The sequence below is a fragment of the Melitaea cinxia genome, chromosome Z (assembly GCF_905220565.1).
Source record: "Melitaea cinxia chromosome Z, ilMelCinx1.1, whole genome shotgun sequence".
In the NCBI taxonomy this organism is placed as follows: Eukaryota; Metazoa; Arthropoda; class Insecta; order Lepidoptera; family Nymphalidae; genus Melitaea; species Melitaea cinxia.
The window spans coordinates 14,623,216-14,643,633 of record NC_059424.1 but is presented as its reverse complement, the minus strand read 5'-3'; the positions used below and the strand labels follow the sequence as shown (position 1 = coordinate 14,643,633).

The 20,418-nt window shown below is 33.4% G+C and overlaps 2 protein-coding genes across 2 annotated transcripts; both read right to left on the bottom strand.

The window, feature by feature from the left end:
- Nucleotides 1-4,662: 4,662 nt before the first annotated feature.
- Nucleotides 4,663-15,574, bottom strand: LOC123668845 (collagen alpha-1(I) chain-like). The gene is made up of 6 exons (XM_045602535.1): nt 15,488-15,574; nt 15,030-15,194; nt 11,008-11,263; nt 7,811-10,611; nt 7,125-7,155; nt 4,663-6,425 (listed from the first exon to the last, which is right to left on the bottom strand). The coding sequence occupies exons 1-6, from the start codon at nt 15,572-15,574 to the stop codon at nt 4,663-4,665; spliced, it is 5,103 nt and encodes a 1,700-aa protein (XP_045458491.1).
- Nucleotides 15,575-16,172: 598 nt separating this feature from the next.
- Nucleotides 16,173-19,073, bottom strand: LOC123668721. The gene is made up of 3 exons (XM_045602417.1): nt 18,836-19,073; nt 18,355-18,489; nt 16,173-18,162 (listed from the first exon to the last, which is right to left on the bottom strand). Exons 1-3 carry the CDS (start codon nt 18,932-18,934, stop codon nt 16,540-16,542), a joined length of 1,857 nt encoding a protein of 618 aa, XP_045458373.1. The 5' UTR covers nt 18,935-19,073; the 3' UTR covers nt 16,173-16,539.
- Nucleotides 19,074-20,418: the final 1,345 nt, after the last annotated feature.

Below are 20,418 nucleotides of genomic sequence, written 5' to 3'. Positions count from 1 at the left end.
TTCTCGTATACTTTGATGGTATTATGAGAAGTTGGTACAGAGGCCGATATTGAGTGCCAATTTGTTAATTATTTTAAAATAGTACACATCAGTATTTGAAAGGTGCATCTGAATTTACCGACTTTATCGTTTAAAACTTAATGGTTAAATCCCGACTCGAAGAGTTATTAATATTATTTATTAATATACAGTCATGATTTTGTAGTAGTTCATGAAATCACTTAGATTAATTTATTATTATCTCAGTAAGTTCGAGGCAGTATTTAATTTCGAAGAGAAAACATACAGATTGAACGTGATCTCATATTATATACATATTAAAATTTAAAGTTAATTTATAGAAATTATATATAACGATTTTCTTATAAAACAGTTACAAGAAAAAATTAAAATAAGAAAAACACTAACAAAGACATTACAGAGGAAGTTATAACATTTATGTAATTGAAAATGTAGCAAGTATTAGAAACAAATTTTGTATTTCAGGGTACTTATTGGGTAAATGAATTTTAATTGATAAAATAGCGAATAATGGTCTATTTATAAAGGTTTCATTACATATAGTTTGAAATTAAAGATCGTTGTCATGATCGTATTCCCCATTACATCGTTTGAAATGTTTATACAAATACAGAACATAATTTTTAAACTTCTAGTACCTTATTAGATTTTTCAACTATTTAAAAAAAATATTTTATTTATTTATATAACAGCTACTAATAAATTTTAGTACTGATATTAGAGTAGGAAGTTTATTCACTTATTATTTAAAGAAGTTATTGATCAACTCTGTAGCAGCCATCTTTGTAATTCCAAGTTCCTCCATACATCAGTATTTATTAAATGTGTCATTTTAAGAACTTCAAAATTTATTCGTATGGTTTGTACTTAATATTGATCTCAATAAGGAATATGTAATCACCGAGTGTATCTCAGGTTGTGGTGTGTAATGATTGATTGATTGTGTGTTGTGTTTATGAATATTTTTCATGGATTAATTATTGGGTTGGAAAAAAGAGTGAACATGATTTTATTTGAGAGATGATGATGATTGATTTTATTGAGAACTTAATATATAAGTTTGCATGATAAGTTTATAAAATAATTCCAGTTACGAAAAATTAATATTTTTAGTAATACAGTAAAATATCTTGAATAATTAAATATCAATGATGTTCTTTAATTTTGAAGCCCTGGAGGTCTAAATTGCATGTTGAAACAGAATAGTTTCACATGTAAATAGTGATTTTCAATAGAATATGTGCACTTCGGACGGTTGCAGTCTATTGATCGAATCATTTATACTAGTGTTAAACATTCGCAGACTTTATTGTGTTCAGGGAACATAGTAAACACAAAAGAAACGTTTTTAGAGAATATTTATCAGACTGGATATACCGTGTTCATTTTATTAATAACTATCTGCTAGTGAAAGTCCCGTCAAAATCAGTCCAGCCGTTTCAGAGATTAGCCGGAAAAAAAACAGACAGAACAGACAGACAGACAAAAATTATAAAAAATGTTATTTTGGTTTATGTGCCGTGTCCATATGCATTTAGTAAAAAGCGGTTACTTTAATATTGAAAACAGATTTTTTTTATTTGTATAGATAAATCATAAGGAAAATATCGCTCAAATAATGAAATAAAAACTTTGTGCTCAATGTTTAAGTTTGCCTTTACTTGTGAGCTCTATGTGCGGTCAGTCGTTTTAACGATCGATTAATTGAGTTCTGTTTTTCTTTATGATATTTAAATTTATAGTGATGAGATATCATTATATGTCTCCTTGAATCTGATGTACTATGATACTGTCATTTTTCTGTCGCTTTAAATGTTTACTACCTCTCGAAAATTACGCTTATAAATATATCTTTTTTCATTCAAAAAAAAATTAGTATGAATTTCTTTGGGAACGTTAAACACATTATCATAAGACGGAAAATGAGTCAAATAAAGTAATCTTATGCAGTAGACAAATAATTTGTTTCGAATAAAATATATCTATAATATTGTGTATGATTTAATTTATATAAAATCACACACACTGAAATAAACTACATATACATATAAAAAAGGGAAGTAATCTCTGTCTATTTAAAATAACATTGAATATACTCGTATATTAAGAATCTTCGAAAATTCTTCGGTGAACCTCTTTAATGATATTATAATTTTAAGGTGATTGCCATGTTAGAAGTATGTAAATTAAATTAAACAAACTCTTAAACATATTGAATTGTTATGATATCCTAGGGTTATCGTGATATCATTTATTTCTAGCGCTTTAAGTTTTTATTTTTATTTTATATAAATTTATTTTGATATAAATTGAGCCTGGATGCCCACCAACTCTTAATAGTGCTTGATATTTTGGTCAAGTTTTATTTCTAACGCACTTAATTAATTTAGCTAGTAGTTATTTATTATTATTTCATAATTTAGTAACTTAAAAATATTTTAGTACTTTAGTAGCAAAAAAAAAATCATTATCTCCAAAAAAACAAATAAATAATTTGCAAAGTGAGCAAATTATTAAGAAAATAATTTAAATAATAATTTAAATAGATTATAATTGCAGTTGATAAGAATTAATGTTTTTTTCCTGAACGAAACATTCCATAATCAGACTGATTTCTTGTACCAGGTTTTATGCTATTTAATATTATCTTATTTTTCATTTTGTTATAACAATAAATACGTTAAGACTTCTTTATATTAATTTCCTTTGAATCAAGAAGTACCTATCAATACCAGTTATTGTCTGAAGATCATAATTTTGTATGTAGACAGCGAAAGTGGAACGTTCAATTGTTCACATACTTTTTAGTATTATATTTTAATTTTAGTTTAGAAATTTCTTCTATTTTAATAGAACATGCATATGCTTTAATTTTAAATTGTGTGAACATGACAAGAAATTCATTTTTTTAATGTTAATATTTGAAGTATCTACATTACTGATCTGATTTATGTAACATCCTTATATTTAATATAATCTTTACATCATTGTAATAATCGATGTATAAAAATAAAACAAATAATATATCGATTAGGAACAATGAGTGATTTTATTTTTGTGATCTTATAACTGTATACACTATTAAAATTAGACTGAAATAAAATAAAGTCTAAACACCCAGTTACTAATAATTTGCCCGTAATCTATTTAATTTTTTCTTCATTAAATCACGCACTGACCATGAATTATAGATTCGATATCGATATCACAATTTTATATATATGTCAATGTTTTAAAATTCATTCTTGGATAAAAATTTAGTATATTTCTGCACCTAAATTGTGCATTATTTTAACTCATTCAATGAAATAAAATCTATTTATCGTAACTGGGTTTCGAGACTAAAATCGGATCACACGTGACTGTCAATTTTGAAATGTTTATTATAATATACTAAAGTAAATAGTGTTTTATTACTTATGCGCACACTTACTCGGACTTAATCGGCACTGTAATCAAAAATTGTAAACCGTTCTTCAGTTTCTTTTATCCCAGTATTTATATAAATGAGTAGTATTATATATATTCAATTTTAATTTTGTTATATATGCAGTAATATCACATTTGTAAAAGTAAAGTAAACCTTTGCATAAAATGATATAACATATAATAAATATGTTTAATTCGATGCATCAATCGTCAATGTTTTTAATTTCCTTTTTGAAATATATTTCATCACTTGTAATTTTTGTCTTAAATATTCTATTATAAATGTGGTTTTTGAAATTTGTTCGTGTTTATAGTGTGTAATAAATTTTATTAATTTAACATTCCTGTGAAATTAGTACATATTTTAATGGATAGATATATTTAACAGATTATGAAATATTTTGTTCGAATAAGTAATATTTATTAAAATATTTGAAATCTGATTTAATTTATACTCGTAGATTGTACTATCATTAGCCCGAATTTATTGGCACTTGTAACAAAACGTAGATCATTAACGAGTTTGTCCGTGCAGATTGTATGTAACAAATTAATAAATACTTTGTACTTGTATCAATATGCCCAGTGTACACATACATATTTATTGTAACTTATTTAGAAAAGTATATCAAAACAAAGACTTATTTTACGCGTTCCTTAAATGTATTATTACTGAAATAAAATGTTGATTAGAGAGCTACTATTTATTTAGATACACTTAAGTGATTTGTCAACGGTGTTTTTAAAATAATTATATGAAAATAACTTATGTGTCACTACTCATGTCGATGTGATGATTACATATTTGAAACAATATATGAATGTACTTAAAATATATCAATAAATTGTATTAATTCAGAATTATTGTTTTTATTTGTCTAATTTTTGTGTTTGTCCTATATTATGCCCTTTCGTATCTTTGTTGAAACACGTTGTTAAAATATACGTTTATTTGATGTTTACAGATTTTATAAAAATATAAATTTAAACAATTCTATTGTACAATGATCAGCATAATAGCAATTTAATGTCAGCATGTGAACTGTGCTATTCAATTGGGATAATTACTATGTAATTAAAACGTTTTTATTTTTCTAATTAAATACTAGGCATGTTACTTTCATATGAACTATTAATAAGACTAGACTATGCTAAGGTAAATACTAATTGAATTTATACAATAAAAATGTATGTTATTTTCTATTGTAAATGCTAGCATCTTATTGGACTTCCATCTGGATTAGTCGGCATTTTAGGTTTACAAACTTTTTTTCGTCCTTCTGCACTAGTTACCATTGTACATGTAAACGTAAAATATCCGCAAGAGGACGACTTTGTATAATAGGTGTGTGAGTATTGTTTGCGAATATTATTGTCACTGTCGAGAGCGCGAGTTACAGATTTTGAAACTGATACATACCGATTATCATTTTCTTTTGGACTTTGCAGAGATCTCAAGTTCTTGGGTTTTACGTACTTTCCATAAGATGAAGGATGTATATATTTAATTTTGCCTGTCCCCGGCGTAAGAGTAACAGTTTGTGCTTGAGATGGAAAATCCTTAGAACCTACCACGTAGGTTTTATCCTTTGAAGCAACTGATTTAACACTTCCCGTGAAACCGACAGGAATTGTGTATCCTCCAGTACCAGGAACGCGCTCACCCGGTTGATAAACTTTATTTTCATCAGGACGCTCTGTGTCCTTTTGTACTATTTCTGCATTATGGCCTTTTAAAGATCCTAATAGTATGTGCTGGGTATTACCGGCCGTTGTTTGACGTACGTCAAGACCTTTTTTATTTGAGTTTTGAAGGTATTGATGTGATAGAGAATCTCTCGTATATTCATCGTAGTTCGAGTATTCATTTTGCTCAACTTCTGTGGCGTCATTGCCATCACCTTCATAGCCTACATCGGTTTCGTATTCTGGCTGAGTATCTTCTTTGTCAGTAGAAAATTCGTAGTCAGGGATATTTTCATTATTCGTTTGGAATGATCTTCTACCACCTATTGATGTTGGTACGTTAATGTTAGTTGAATTGAAAGGTTCCGATACATGGTGATCTATGTGCGCATGACCAGAATATCTGCTTTCTGAATTTTTCATTGATTCGTCCACGATATTTTCTGTTGTAGGTGTATCAATTTTTTCATTAGTGTCATATGATTCCGACAAAGTTGAAGTTTCCAGTGACGATATTTCTGAACCCAACGCTTGCGGCGTTTCCGTGGTATCTATATTTATTTTATCTACATTTATGTTTTTGTTTTTCTCGTCAAAAACATTTATTTTTTCAAATGAAAGCCTATTAGGAAATACAGCATCCTTATCTAAACTTGCTCCTGACTGTGCGGCCCCATTATATGTAATTCCATATTTAAAGGTGCCATGTAACTGAGTTTGTGATTGACCTGTGCGTCCACTTGATTGTGCCGATGCCATACCCCCGCCCGAAAATGGAATGCGTTGAAGATCGTGACGAGTTTTTTCCTCATCTTTGTAGGGTGTAAATCCTATTTGAGCTTGAGATGAAGTACTTCCTGGTCCACGTGCTTGTGCATCTGCCATTCCCCCTTTAACACTACCTTGCACTTGTGAATTCGATGAATGCATTACGCCATTGCTTTGTGACTGTGTTTGAACAGATCCAGTTTCTGAACCTAATTGAACGTTTGCCTGTGATTTATTATTTCGTCCACTACCAGAAGCGGAGCTCGATGCTCCTTTTTTGCCCCCGCTAACTTCACTCTGAGCTTCTTTATTATCTCCAGTAATTTGTGCTTGTGCTTGAAAAGATCCACTCCCTGTGTATGTTCCCTGCACACTTGTTTGTGCCCGACCCTTGTCGTTCCCACCTTTTGAAGAAGCGCTTGCAGTGGTTCCATTTATATTTTGAGCAACATTAGCTTCAGCTTCTGACTCGTCTTCGTCCGTAATAACTGTTTTAGGATCTAAATAATTTTGTGGAATTCCTAAAAAAAATGACGGATTAGGATTTTAGCAATTTTAAAGATACAAGATTAAAGACACATGTGAGTAATATATATTTTGCTAGTATTTTTTTTAATTTCATCAGATTTTAAATTGAACTATTCCGCTTTTATGGGACGTAACGTAATGTTTGTTATTAGCCTTTGCACCGACGTCTTAGTGGCGTAAATAACAACTTTATCGTAATTTTTGTATCACTATTCATTGATGATTTTCCACAATATTATTCCAAATAATCTTTCGCAAGTATAATATTAATAAATATAAATATATGAAGGCTACTTTTGTACAATGTATCTTTGTGTTCATAAATATAGATTAGAATCGATAAATTACTTTTACCAATAAAAATTTAACTAGTCAAAAGTCACATGTAAACTGATAAGTTTAAAATTATGTCATTTTCAACTCAATGGTTGAATAAATTTAAATATGAAAAGAAATATTTTTAAAACACTACATTAAGAAATTTTTGAGGAAAAAAGAATGCGATAATCAAACCAGAGCAAGTAGTGAGTACCTATCAATGAACAAAGTGTTAACATATCGATAATAAAAATATAAGAGCAAATATCAATATTGGTTTAACAGCGGGATATCTAGTTATTAAGATTAGATTTAGAATATTTGCAATCAACAATTATATTCGAGTAATATACTATGTAGCGAAAGACACTTACCATTATACTCATTGCCTTGTCCTTTTGAATTCTGCAACAAAATAATGTAGTAAATGCAATGTGCAAATGCATCACATTCAACGGCGCTCTATGGTTAGCATCTTTTATCAGGAGTTCGGAAATGGCCTATTCAAAAGCTCTAATGCACCAAAAAACAAACGATGAACGGGAATCGAACCCGCGATTACTCTCACTAAAATATGAACTGGTTATTTAAATAAAAAATCACGAGAGCAATAAGAAAAAAACATTGATCTAGAGACATGTAGATTTGAACCAGGATCTTTTTATTCGTCTGATTTCCCACCTGTGCTATTATAACCTTTGATGGCTAAATTTAACTTCATATTCTAATGACATTGTAGCAGTATTTCATTTCCAAAAAACGCAAATGAAAAAAAAACCTAACTAGATCGATTTATCGCCCCCTAAGCCCAATATGTATTAAATTTCATGAAAATCGTTAGATTCGTTTCCGAGATTCAAATTATATATACCAATAGCAGCGCCACCTACCGGGTCTAATTGAGATAAAAACTACTCTTTCTCCCAAGTTGAACTTAATTACAGATCCTTACAAAATTTCATAATAATTGGTTCAGTAGTTTCGGAGTTTATCGTCACAGACATCGTGTCATGAAATGTTTATAAATATAAAAATTAAGTTTAAATACGAATATACTTACTCCTTGATTATAGTATTCTTGTGGGTTTGTGCCATACGCTCCACCAGAGCTCGGTAATTCCCCTTGACGTCCGGGTACGCCAGAACCAGCAGTGTTACCAGATCCATATTGACTTCCAGGCAATGTACTACCTCCTGTATTAACTGGTAAATACTGCCCGGGAGCAGTATTACCATCTATTCCGCCTGGCCTGTAGCCATTTTCAGGTGTATTAATACTACCAATACCACCAGGAATATACTGTCCTGCTGGCACTGTAGTACCGCTGGCAACACCTGGGCCACCTCTAGTGTCACTGGGTGCATACTGTCCTCCAGGTACTGCAGTACCGCTGCTTCCTCCAGGCACATATTGCCCACCGTCCACTGGTGAACCGTTTGGTAGATATTGTCCTCCGGGTGTTAAAACACCAGGAGTATATGTTCCTCCAGGTACTAAAGAACCGCTGGGTAAATATTGTCCTCCAGTTACTGAAGAACCACGAGGAATATACTGACCTCCAGGTACTGAAGGACCACCGGGTATATATTGTCCTCTAGGTAATAATGAGTCACCGGCATTATTGGGCCCATCTCCTGTACCACCAGGCATATATTGTCCTCCAGGCAATGTAGAGCCAACAGTTCCACCAGGTGTATACTGTCCTCCATGCACTGTAGTTCCACCAGTACCACCAGGTAAATACTGTCCTCCAGGCACTGTAGAGCCACCAGTACCACCAGGTGAATACTGCCCTCCAGACACTGTAGAGCCACCGGCACCGCCAGGCGCATACTGTCCTCCAGGCACTGTAGCGCCACCAGTACCGCCAGGTGCATACTGCCCTCCAGGCATAAACGTGTCAGTAATTCCCGGTATATATTGCCCTCCGGGCCCTGAATAGCCTCTGTTACCACCAGGTACATACTCTCCACTAGGTGCCGTGGGACCACCAGATCCACTAGGTACATACTGTACTCCAGGTCCTGAAGACACACCAGTGCCACTGGGTGTATACTGTCCCCCTGGTGCTGTAAATCCATGATTGTTGCTAGGTATATACTGTCCTTCAGGTCCTAAAGAAACACCAGTGCCAGGAGGTGCATATTGTCCACCAGGTACTGTAGAACCGCTATTATCACCTGGTTTATATTGTTCTCCAGGCCCTGTGGAAATAATAGTGCCACCGGGCGTATACTGTCCGCCAGGCACTGTAGAACCACTGTTACCACCAGGTAAATATTGTCCGCCAGGTATAGAAGATCCTCTGTTAACATCTGGAATATATTGTCCACCTGGTATTGAAGAGCTGCCGGTACCACTCGGTCCAACTCTTACACCACCAGATACGTATTGCGTTCCGGGTAAGTATTGTATTCCAGGTAAGTATTGTGTTCCAGGTACGTATTGCGTTCCAGGTAAGTATTTTGATCCAGGTATTGAGGAACCAATTCCACCTGGTATACTATACTGTCCGCCGGGCCCTGCAGCACTACCAGTACCTCCAGGCATATATTGTCCACCAGGCAATGAGGAACTACTGGTGTCACCTGGTCTACCTGTTATAATACCAGGTATATACTGTCTGTCTGGAATTGGGAATCCTTTTATATCTCCAGGTATATATTGTCTTCCATTTCCGATTCCTCCAGGTAAATATTGTCCCCCAGTAGTTGATGGGCCCACAGCACCACCAGATGTATATTGTCCTCCAGGCACTGAGGAACCGCCGTGTATATATTGAGTTCCAGGTGTGGCAATACTTCCAGGCAATCCATATTGCTGCCCAAGGTTAGAGGGAGCAGACCCATCTGATCCTGTTTTATAGTACCCACCGTAAGGTATTTGGCTATTGTAAGGTGTTTGACCACCGCTAAGATTAGGCACACCAGTATTTGGAACGACACAGCAGTATACAGTTCCTCCAGGTGTAGGATAAGGACCCGATGCTATTGGCCAATTTATATTTGGTATTCCACCTTGAACTGTTCCGAACCCTGTGGGACTTTCCTTTGTGGGACCATAATTTCCACCAGGCCAACCAGGAATAAAATTTGCACCAACTTGTCTGGGATTATATCCTATACCTGTAGAAGACGTACCAGGACTACCACTTAATTCACTTTGTGTGGGTTGATTATTGTAAGATGTTTGTCCAGGTCCATAAGTGCCACTTTGGGGTAAATTTCCTCCTGACCCAGCTGGAGTGTCTCCTTGTCGATGGGTGAAAATATTGCCTTGGTTTGGAAAATAACCACCCCCTCCCGGACCTCTATTTATCTCTGTATCTGGTCTAAATCCAGTTTGCGGTCTTGTTGTTCTAAAATCATTGTGGTTCCTACCAGGTTCATATTTATTTATATCTTCAGGCAAGCCCGAAGTACCTTCTGCTCCAGGTGATATGTAATCTCCTGGTCTCGTTTTGCTAGTGACACTATTTACTTGGGGATCATACACATTTGATACTCCATTCGGTGCTATCCCAGTTTTATTAATTGGTCCATATCTATTATTTGTAGAGGATTCGCCTGGTCTAAAGTCACCACTTCCAGTAACAGTAGGACTATATCCACCGTTAGTTACACCATTTGGTATATAACCGATATATCCTGAGGTACCAGGTCCTGTTGGCTGAATAGCCCCAAATTTATCACTATTAGGCCAAGATGAGCCTGTATTCGGTCCATAAATGCCTTTTCCTGGCTGAGATCCTACAGGACGTTTTAAATTCTCAACTTCATGACTAGGTTTTCCATAACAATCGTCACAGTTGGGATCGTATATTGATTGACTTTGTGCTTGACCCATACCACTGTTGCCACCTTAAAATAAAATTGAAATATATGTACAATAATAAAATAAAATGAAAATTAAGCTAACACAACGTTTTACTACAATTGGATTGTTATAATATGTTGACTCGATAATTTAAAGCGATATTTCAGTATAACTTATTCGTACTATCTTAATTCGGTTAACATTTTATCATAGGGTTATTATTTTCATTGATTAAAATATTGTTTAAATAAGTTTAACGTAAACAACAAACTTGATGTGTTATAAGTAACAGACAATGGTGTGTGACACGTGTTTATAATTATTATTTATAAAAATATTTAATCTAGACTTGGGGTTGGGGAAAAGCAAGGACACTGCAAACTTTTTCAATGGACCAGTTGTACATCATAGGTAATTAATGAACATTCTTATAAACTTACTGACACTAGCTCTTGAGGAATCTGCAGCAGAGTGAGCTTCAGCTCGGCCTTCATCTTTACCGTTTCCTTTGTCTATTGCCAAATATTGCGACTGCGTTTGTCCACGATACCTTCCTCTAGGAATGAAACTTTGTCGACGAGTCCTTGAGTGTGTCGATAAAGCGTTTTCTACTTCCTTCCAATCAAATAAGCGCCCTAATAGTATTACTTTTTTGCACCATATTTTCAGTGGTCTGACTTTTTCAATCTGCGTGACCTGTGAGTGATAAAAAGCCGCTCATTTGTACGTGCTCCATGTAGTTGTAATATGGGTTTATTACTTATTCAGCCTTGACATCAATAAATGTACTATTCTAATAAATTAACTAAGTTCGTTTAATAACGATGCAGGTCAAGGAACAACAGATAGGCTTTGGTTATTGACAAAATAAGTTTATCGCATAAATTTAATTAGTACAAAAAACACTTTAAAATACACATATACTTCAAATTTTATGATAATATAAGTTACAACAATATACTATTGTTCTTTTAACAAGAGACGCACTTTTTATAGTTAACTAGTTAACCCGACAATCGTTGTCTTGCTGCTCAACGCTATTAAAACGGGTTCGTGTTAGAAGGGTGAAAATTTAGGGTTGTATGTATTTTTTAATGCCAAATAATAATAAACTCAAAATTAAAAAGAATGTATATATATATATATATATATATATATATATAGTGGAAGAGTTTGTCAACAAACACCGCGCGTCACAAGGATTGTATATCTATACTAATATTATAAAGAGGAAAGATATGATTGTTTGTTTGCATTGAATAGGCTCAACTACTGAACCGATTCGAAAAATTCTTTCACTGTTGGGAAGCTACACTATCCGCAGGTGACATAGGCAATATTATATTTAAAAAAAAATTAGGGGTAAAAATGATTTTTAAATTTTTGTTAAATACCTGTGCGAAGCCGGGGCCAGATGCTAGTATTAGATAAAATAAGAATTTTCAATAAAAGCGAAGATTATTTAATAATATTAATACGACCTTCAATATTCTCTAGTTCTGAGCCACCAATTTTAACCGACTTGCAAAAAAGGAGGAGGTTCTTAATTCGATTCAGAACCTTAGAAATTGTGACTGGGTGGACCGATTTTCATAATTTTTATTTTAATCAAAAGGTGGTGTGTGTCGTGTGGTCCTATTTAAATTTGATTGCGATCTAATATAATATATAATATAAAGTTTTTGAGTTCTATCTAATAATGCGTATTTACGTGACTGTTTTTTCGTCTACCTATGATGTGTTACTTGTCGATGTAATTGAAGTCGGTTTTTTTTAAACACAATTATGTATGTGTATTTTTTATTACTTTTGATTGAAAAATTACTCAAAATGAATTATTTCAGAACTTCGTCTTTTTTTGGTTTTTAAAATGTAATACGACACAATTCCTAAGTAACACAAAGCTTCTCCTGTCGACGACATCGCAATACAGAATGAGTAAGCTTCACGTGTGTCACCGACGTCGAGCCCAGTAAGTTCGCGATATTAAAACCGCGTACTTTAAGTTCGCACGTCTATCACCCCATAAGAAATTACCTAAAAAGTGTCTGTAATCGTCCGTAACTTTACCTTAAGAAAAAGTGTACGTACTTTTTTTAAAAGTTTTTTGTGTGAAGGGCTCCAGTTAGTCTGACTTTGGCAAAATTTACTAAGGCGGATTTATATTTGACTGACGTGTCGTGTCGTGGCGCATTATAACAGAATCGGTATTATATATTTTGTATGACAACGTTTACATTGTTGTGTTGTGACATGTCGTGATAGCTTCTGATGTGTCGCATCAGAGCCCATCTCGGTTCGCGTTGACGAGCGGGTTGCGGGGAGTGCTGAAACAACGCCATCACGACACGTCAGATTAATGTGAACAGTTAGTGTTATGACGCGTCAGTGTCGTTTGTTTATTAAATTGTAAAATGATTGGATGAATCCAAAATCTCCTTCTCTTTTTTTCTTTTTTTAAGAGAGTTGCCTGCATTAAAACTTGAATATTTTTTTCAAAATCTGAATTAGTATCCGATGACTAATAGAAGAACACTTAAAACGTTTGATCTTTAAACATCAATTTGCAACCTTAAACCTTTTATTATTAAAATTTGAATAACTTCATTTTGTAAGAAGCTTTTTTTTAGATGTCTGTCTATTTTTCCAATTATTTTTATTTCAGGACAAAACTGGCCGTTATTATGTTCTCATAGTTTTTGATAGGAGTTTTTTTTTAAGTCTTTGTCGATCTAAAAACAAACACGCAAATGAAATTATAAAGGTTATTCGTACTTTGGTCTTATATTGTTGGGCTCATGTTTTAGGCCAACGAGCCTGATATTTAATAGATGTAGAGAACTCAATCATACTGACATAAATCACTAAAGTAGTAATACAGATAACCCTAAGCAGAATTATATCTACAATTTGAAATTATTATTGTTGGCGTATTTAATTTTATCTATACTATTATTATAAAGAGGAAAGATTTGATTGTTTGTTTGCATTGAATAGGCTCCGAAACTACTGAACAGATTTGAAAAATTCTTTCACTGGTGGGAAGCTACACTACCTGCGGATGACATGGGCTATATAATATTTTCATAAAAATATAGAAAAAAATATTCAATTTTTGTTAAATAGCCGTGCAAAGCCTGGGCAGGATGCTAGTTATTATTAAAAAAAGGACACAAGGAATGAACTTGTTGTATAATTAATTATTTCTACTCTTAAAAAAATATATAGCTTAAAAAATTTATAATAAAGTTAGTTTTTATAAAAAAGTATAATGTCTTATTTTAGATTTTGAAAATGTAGAATGAAAAATATCAGTAAAGAAAAATGTGCAAATTATTTAATGGAAAAAAAAAACGAAATCGATGGGTCACACAGAACCATTCCAGATTATTCTATCAATCTAGTCAGTGTCAGTATGTTATTACATAAATATTTACGTCGCTAAAGTGTAATAGATATACCTATGTTTTGTATATCTGAATCTATACTAGATTAGTACTAATATTAAAAACCTGAAAAGTTTGTTTGTTTAAAAACGCTAATATCAGGAAGTACTGATTCGAATTAAAAAAATCCTTTGCGTTGGATAGTGCATTTAAAGAGAATGGTTATGCTTTAAGAAGGAAAAAGGCTATTTTTTCCTCAAATCAACGCGGGTGAATCGCGGGGCACAGCTAGTTTATAATAAAAAAACATTCTACGAAAAAAAAATTGTTGCCATATGAGGTTCTTTAGTTGTATATATTAGTATTAATATTACACTTTATCGAAGTTTTTAAGGCCAAGAAAAACATCATTGCACGGTTATGCAGAAGAACGTTGCCAGAGAAGCTCATATATTAAAACAAAGTAAAATTTAAAAAAAGAGCGGGGTATTTTTTTACGTGGAACGTAATCTATAACACGAACGAAGAAAGGAACGCAGTTAGATGTCGAACACCATGAACAAATGAAACACAACGCCAAAAAAATGTGTTTCATCATATCTTGTAAAAACCAAATCCGTTGCTAATATTCATAGAATTTCTGATTTTTTTATTGTTTTAAACAAACAGAAAACTTTAACTATTTTCTTCGCCTAAAGTTCTTGTACTTCAACTAAGGAATCCACGTGGGTGGCAGAATTTCTAATAATTTTAAAAGACTTTCAAAACATAATAGTTCTATATATCTATATCTGACGGAATACGAGGTAAAGATTCTTTTGAATCAAAATCAAATAATGTTCTGCTATTATTCAACAGTTCAAAAGAAGTCACATCATTTGATTTTGAAATATTAGTTTTAACGATAATACTATTTATCGGCAGAAGTAAGATTCAAGAAATTAGACAATATAGATATCGCATTGCAATTGATCATGTAGCTCTGGAATTCGCATATGCAATGAGTTCACAGATGTGGCGCTACAATTCAAAATAAATAAATAAAACACCGCTTTAAAGTTTGTCCAAATATTTACCTTAACGTATTTTTCCCGGTATGGTATAAATTGCTCATCGCTGAAACCACAAAATTCAGGAATTTTCGTCGTTATATGGGTATCTGCACTAATTTCGTCATCTTGTAAGTTTACTAACCACATAACACAATTACGTGTGCCTGGATACTTGCATAGGAGATCCTTCTGAAAAATTAGACCAGTTTGATATCAGATTTTAGATTGAAATTTGCTGAAACTGCATGTTACTGTTCATCTTTATTTTTATTTAAATAAAAATGAATCGCTAAAATATATGTATGAGCATAACTCCGAATAACTGTATCAAATTAGATAATTCTTTCTTTTGTGATCGTTATCATTTGACCCAGATTTGTATACAAGTAAATAAATAAAAAATACACTCACGTAAAAAATATGTCAGTTAAAAGTTACCCGTATGAGCTAGTAGAATATAATATTTAAATCATTTACTTTACCTGAGATTGAGAGTTTGCATAAGCAATGAGGGTTAGTAAAGCTAGTATGGAGAGCCGCGGCGGGCAAAGCGCGCGCGGTAATCGCATGACGGCGGACAATGAATAAGTTCTGTGTAAGCTCTGGCTCACTGCCCGCCACCTGACCCTCGAACTGAGATGAACTCGAACAAGATACACAGTTCAGCCACCTAATTTCGGATAGTAAGTGATGGCTATATTTGCGTATAAGGAAGTGAGATGCAGATAAGACAGTGTACTCGATTTGCGAAACCAACGCGTCTGAATCTAAAACCTAATTTTAATAATATTTAAACTTCAAAATAGAATAAGATCAGACAATACAAACAAAATTTTTAATAACTCTTAAAAACGTTTAATAATTTCTAAAAAGAACTAATACAATTGTATTAGATTAGCTTATAGGTAAAGCTGTTCACATACTTATGTGAATACTGATCGGCGAGTTAAAAGTTTGTTGGATGTAGTACAAAAGTGAGGTCTAAGTTTAAAATATCGTAAGAAAAAAGTATTGTAGATCAATCTCTACTGATACACTATATTATAATATTCGCAAAGAAAATACATCTTGTACCAATTTCTCTATAAATGTTAAACTTATTTTTATCCAATTTTTTTTTTAATTTTGGTAAGGAATCTATTATAAAATGAAAGTCTTAATATATATTCATTTTTTTATTAAAAACTATATATCAACGAGTATAAAGCTGATAAAATGTTTTCAAAAGGGTCTACGATCGTTGATCCCGCTGTCTTATACAGCGATACAATTCACAAAATATGAGAAAATTTCATGACTTAAATACGTATGTATAAATTTTCGCTGTAAAATTTTATTTTGAGAAAAAAATATTGCTATTTCTTGTGCTCGTTACATTAATATCACCAAAACTATGACGCATTATTTTTTCCATTAAACTACAATTGTAAATTGTGATTTGTGTGAAACAAAGTAACTAAAGCTTATAAATTAGTTAAAACATATTTTGGAATAAGCTTTAGGTTTTTATTTGAGCAAATTTTTTGTTAACGATTTATAATCTAGTTATTTCTGAGCTAACATTTGGGTCTTTCTTTTTATATGAATGAGCGGGATAAATAAATCGCTGTGAGTAATAGTTTGAATGGGACTCCACAGGGCTTTTTGTCGGTCCTATGCGACGATAGTATTCAACTGAGTCACCGCAATCGCACGCCAACCTACTTTCTGATCCACTGCTTTCTAATTGGTATTTGGATACTACAATCAAACTCTCAGTAGACTTTGTTGGGGGGCAATGGCTTTGGCTTCTTCCATAAACGTAATGATGAGGGGTTCCATTTTGCCTGTGTGTATGTTTTTCTTGAGTATGATGATATTCATGATGATTTTGACCACTACGACCCCCATGGCTTCGGCCATGACTTTTGGATCTGTTTGTTTGTTTAACAGTGGTATCTAAATAGCCGTAACCAAAGCCATATCCTCCAATAGCTTTTGTAGCCAAATTATCCCACGACTTAGGTTTGACATGTTGATGGGAACTTTGATATTGAATTTTTGGCGAAGACTTTGCTTCAGAACGGTCGTTGTCCCAGAAAAGAGTATCACTACTAAGAGATGTGCTATAACTTGATGCTGAGTTGTCACACGGTACTGTTGCATTGCTGGTTGCATATGACTGTAAGCTACATTGGCTTGTCTGTGTCGATTCCGTTGTTAAGTAACGATATCTACTAGAACAATGACCAGAATTGCAAACTTTTTTAGAATGACTGTGAGAACAAGCATCTGGTTTCTGTGTAGATTTATCGACTTGATGACACTTTTCTTTTCTTTTGTGTTCTTTAGACGATTCTTTTTTACGACGTACCTTTTTTCTAGAATTGGGAACGCAGTGAGGGTCACAACACGGGCTAGCGAGGTCGTAGGCTTCAAGACTATTTGCGTCTTGATTGTTATAGGCGGGCATACATGGTGCACAGCCATGACTATGACTATTTCTGTGAGTTTTTGTATGTTTGGGGTTAGCTGGCTTATAAGCTTCAGAAACACGATGGCATTCATTTGAAGTTTTAACTACGTAATGGTGACAATCACGTCTATTTCTAGGCGAACCTACAGTTATAACAAAACCTCCTGTACGTAAATTGGGTTGTATAATACACGCACCATACCTTGGGTCTAAATATTGGTACATGAACACGTTTGGTTGAGGTGGTTTAGCAGTTACGTTCTCACTAGATAAAGTAGGCCGACAATAAGCACTATTAATATTGTCATTGGTATTGTTTTCTTCAGAATCTGAAATTATATCTGACGGAGAAGACTTCTTCTTCTGAGAAGGTAGACTATGCGTTTTCCAATTAGAATCAAAAACATGTCTCTCACGAATACTGAGTTGTTCAAGTTCACGCATTTTGGATTGCAAAGTACGTTGAATATTTATATACTTAAGATGAAGTTCCACTTTCCGTACACAGTCTTCAAAAATAACAACAATGCGCATACGAGAGTCACTGGCATTGATAGCGGTGACTATGGTTGCATGATCCGCGCGTTCTACGTCTGTTCCATTGATAGAGAGGATGACGTCACCTTCTCGCATACCCGCTGCAGCCGCTGGTCCATCTGCTTCTACATGGTCCACGTATGTTATAACTTCTATTTCTTGTTCCTGTAAAAAAAGTTAATGTTTTTGGATATTGATCATTATAATTTATCTTTATACAATACAACAAAGCAAAGCATTTGTTCATAATAATATTTTTAGTAAGATAAAGAAAAAACGATTTTCGCTTTGCTATTTTGTTCAGCTCAGCAGACTTTATGGAATATATATATTATGTTTATATATTAAAGTAGATACCTTTTTGTAATGAATTCCGTAACTTTGCAATGTAAAACCATAGCTTCCATTTTTCTTTTCTACAATGATAGTACGACGCCTACAGTCTTCTTCAGACTTCGCTCCTGTTCTTTCCGACTTTATCGATTCTCGAATCTAAAAGTATGATTTAAAATAGCGTATATTGATACTATTACCAAACTAGTAAATTAATGTTAAAAAAACTTCAATTTTTAATAACTGTTATTGGTCTTCTAGTACTACGCATGTCAACAGCCTTGTAAGGTCATTGACTTTTTCATAAGAGTGGGACATTCTGAATTTTTATTTTTTGAATTTGTTAGATCTTTCAAACAATAATACTTCATTTTATACATATAAGTACACTATTTTATTCTCACAATATACACAAAACAAGTTCATTGATAATGTTTTTTGTTTTGATTATGTAATACCTGCTCTGCATCAATCATCTGTTTTCAAGAATTTCTCAAGTACTTACAGAACTATCTAGAGAATGTTCCTTGGATTCTGTACTGAGATGTTTCTTGCCATTGCTCATGCTGCTTGGACATCTCTCGTTGAGCTTCGGCGAACTCATTTTCAGGCTGATCGAATAACCGAATAATCACTTTCAGAGACATTTCACTCAAACATTATAGACTAACATCAACCAGGACCAAATGTGTAAGCAAGCGCAATACGGCTATTTTTAAACAAGTCGCGTCTTTGAAACCCTGAGCGACAAATCATTAATGCGGTCACGCATGCGTTGATTTCGGACATGCGATTTAAGGCTCGCTTGTAAAAGCCTTTGTTCAAGTCGATTTTCACTGTACTATAAAGAAGTTAATATGATTGACATTTATTTATCATCATCATATATATTAAAACGCTAAGGTTTAAGATGTTTGTCTCCCTTTTTAGAAAAAACCTCACAATTATCTATATTCTATAATATATATATATAGCGAAAGGTCACTCACTCATCACGAAATCTCCGAAGCTATAACCCAAACTTGAAATTTGGCAGGTAGGCTCCTTATAGGACGTAGACATTCGCTAAGAATAGATTTTACGAAACTTGACCCCTAAGGGGATAAAACGGAGGTTGGAAGTTTGTATGAAAGTCAAATAAGTAAATAAAAAGTAAATAAGTCTGAATTAAAATATGAGTTGGTGGACTCTGTATTAGAAGTCGATGATGCTATAGCACTATCCTGTAGAGTTTCTCCATTCTGTGGAACCACCTGGAATTCCCTCTCATGCTTTGTACCTGAAAGTAGGTGCGCCGATAATTTTGCTACGGAATCTTAATCCACCTGAACTGGCTAATAGAACTACACTTCAAATAAAGAACATAAACATGTAATTGAGACATGCATTTTTACTGGTGTTTATCAAGGAGAAATCAGATTACCAAATTCAATTTAAGCATAATTAATGTTATGCCATGACTTTAATAAGGCGCAGGGCCAAACATTAGAAGTAGCTGGCGTAGATCTAAGAAACGATTGTTTCTCTCACGGTCAGTTATATGTGGCCTGTTCTAGAGTAAGTTTACCTGATAGGCTATTTATACTGAAGCCTGAAAATAAAACTAAAAATGTGGTGTATAGAGAGGTTTTATAAAAATAACTATTAAATTATACTAAACTGTGCCTTTTTAAAAGTTACTCTGTGTGATAAGCATTTAAAGTCTCTGAAAAAAATAAAAAAAATAATCAATAAATAATTTGCAACATCTTAATAGGAATGCATATCTTCATAACCACGCGGACGTAGTCGCTGGCAACAGTTAGTGTATTATAAAACAAAGTCCCCAAAAGTGTATGTGATCGATTCCCTCAAAATCTACTGAACGGGTTTTCATGTGGTTACACCAGTGGAAAGAGGGCTTGAAGAAGAAGGTTTACGGAACGACTAAGCTGATTTTGATGAGAGTTCCACTGGAAGTTTGCCAGGAAAACTTTGTGACATACTGATTTCAACGCGGGCGAAGCAGCGGGCACAGCTAGTTCCATATAAATTATATATCATTTTATAGATAATTGCTTGCTCTACCGGCGACATCAACTAAAAAAA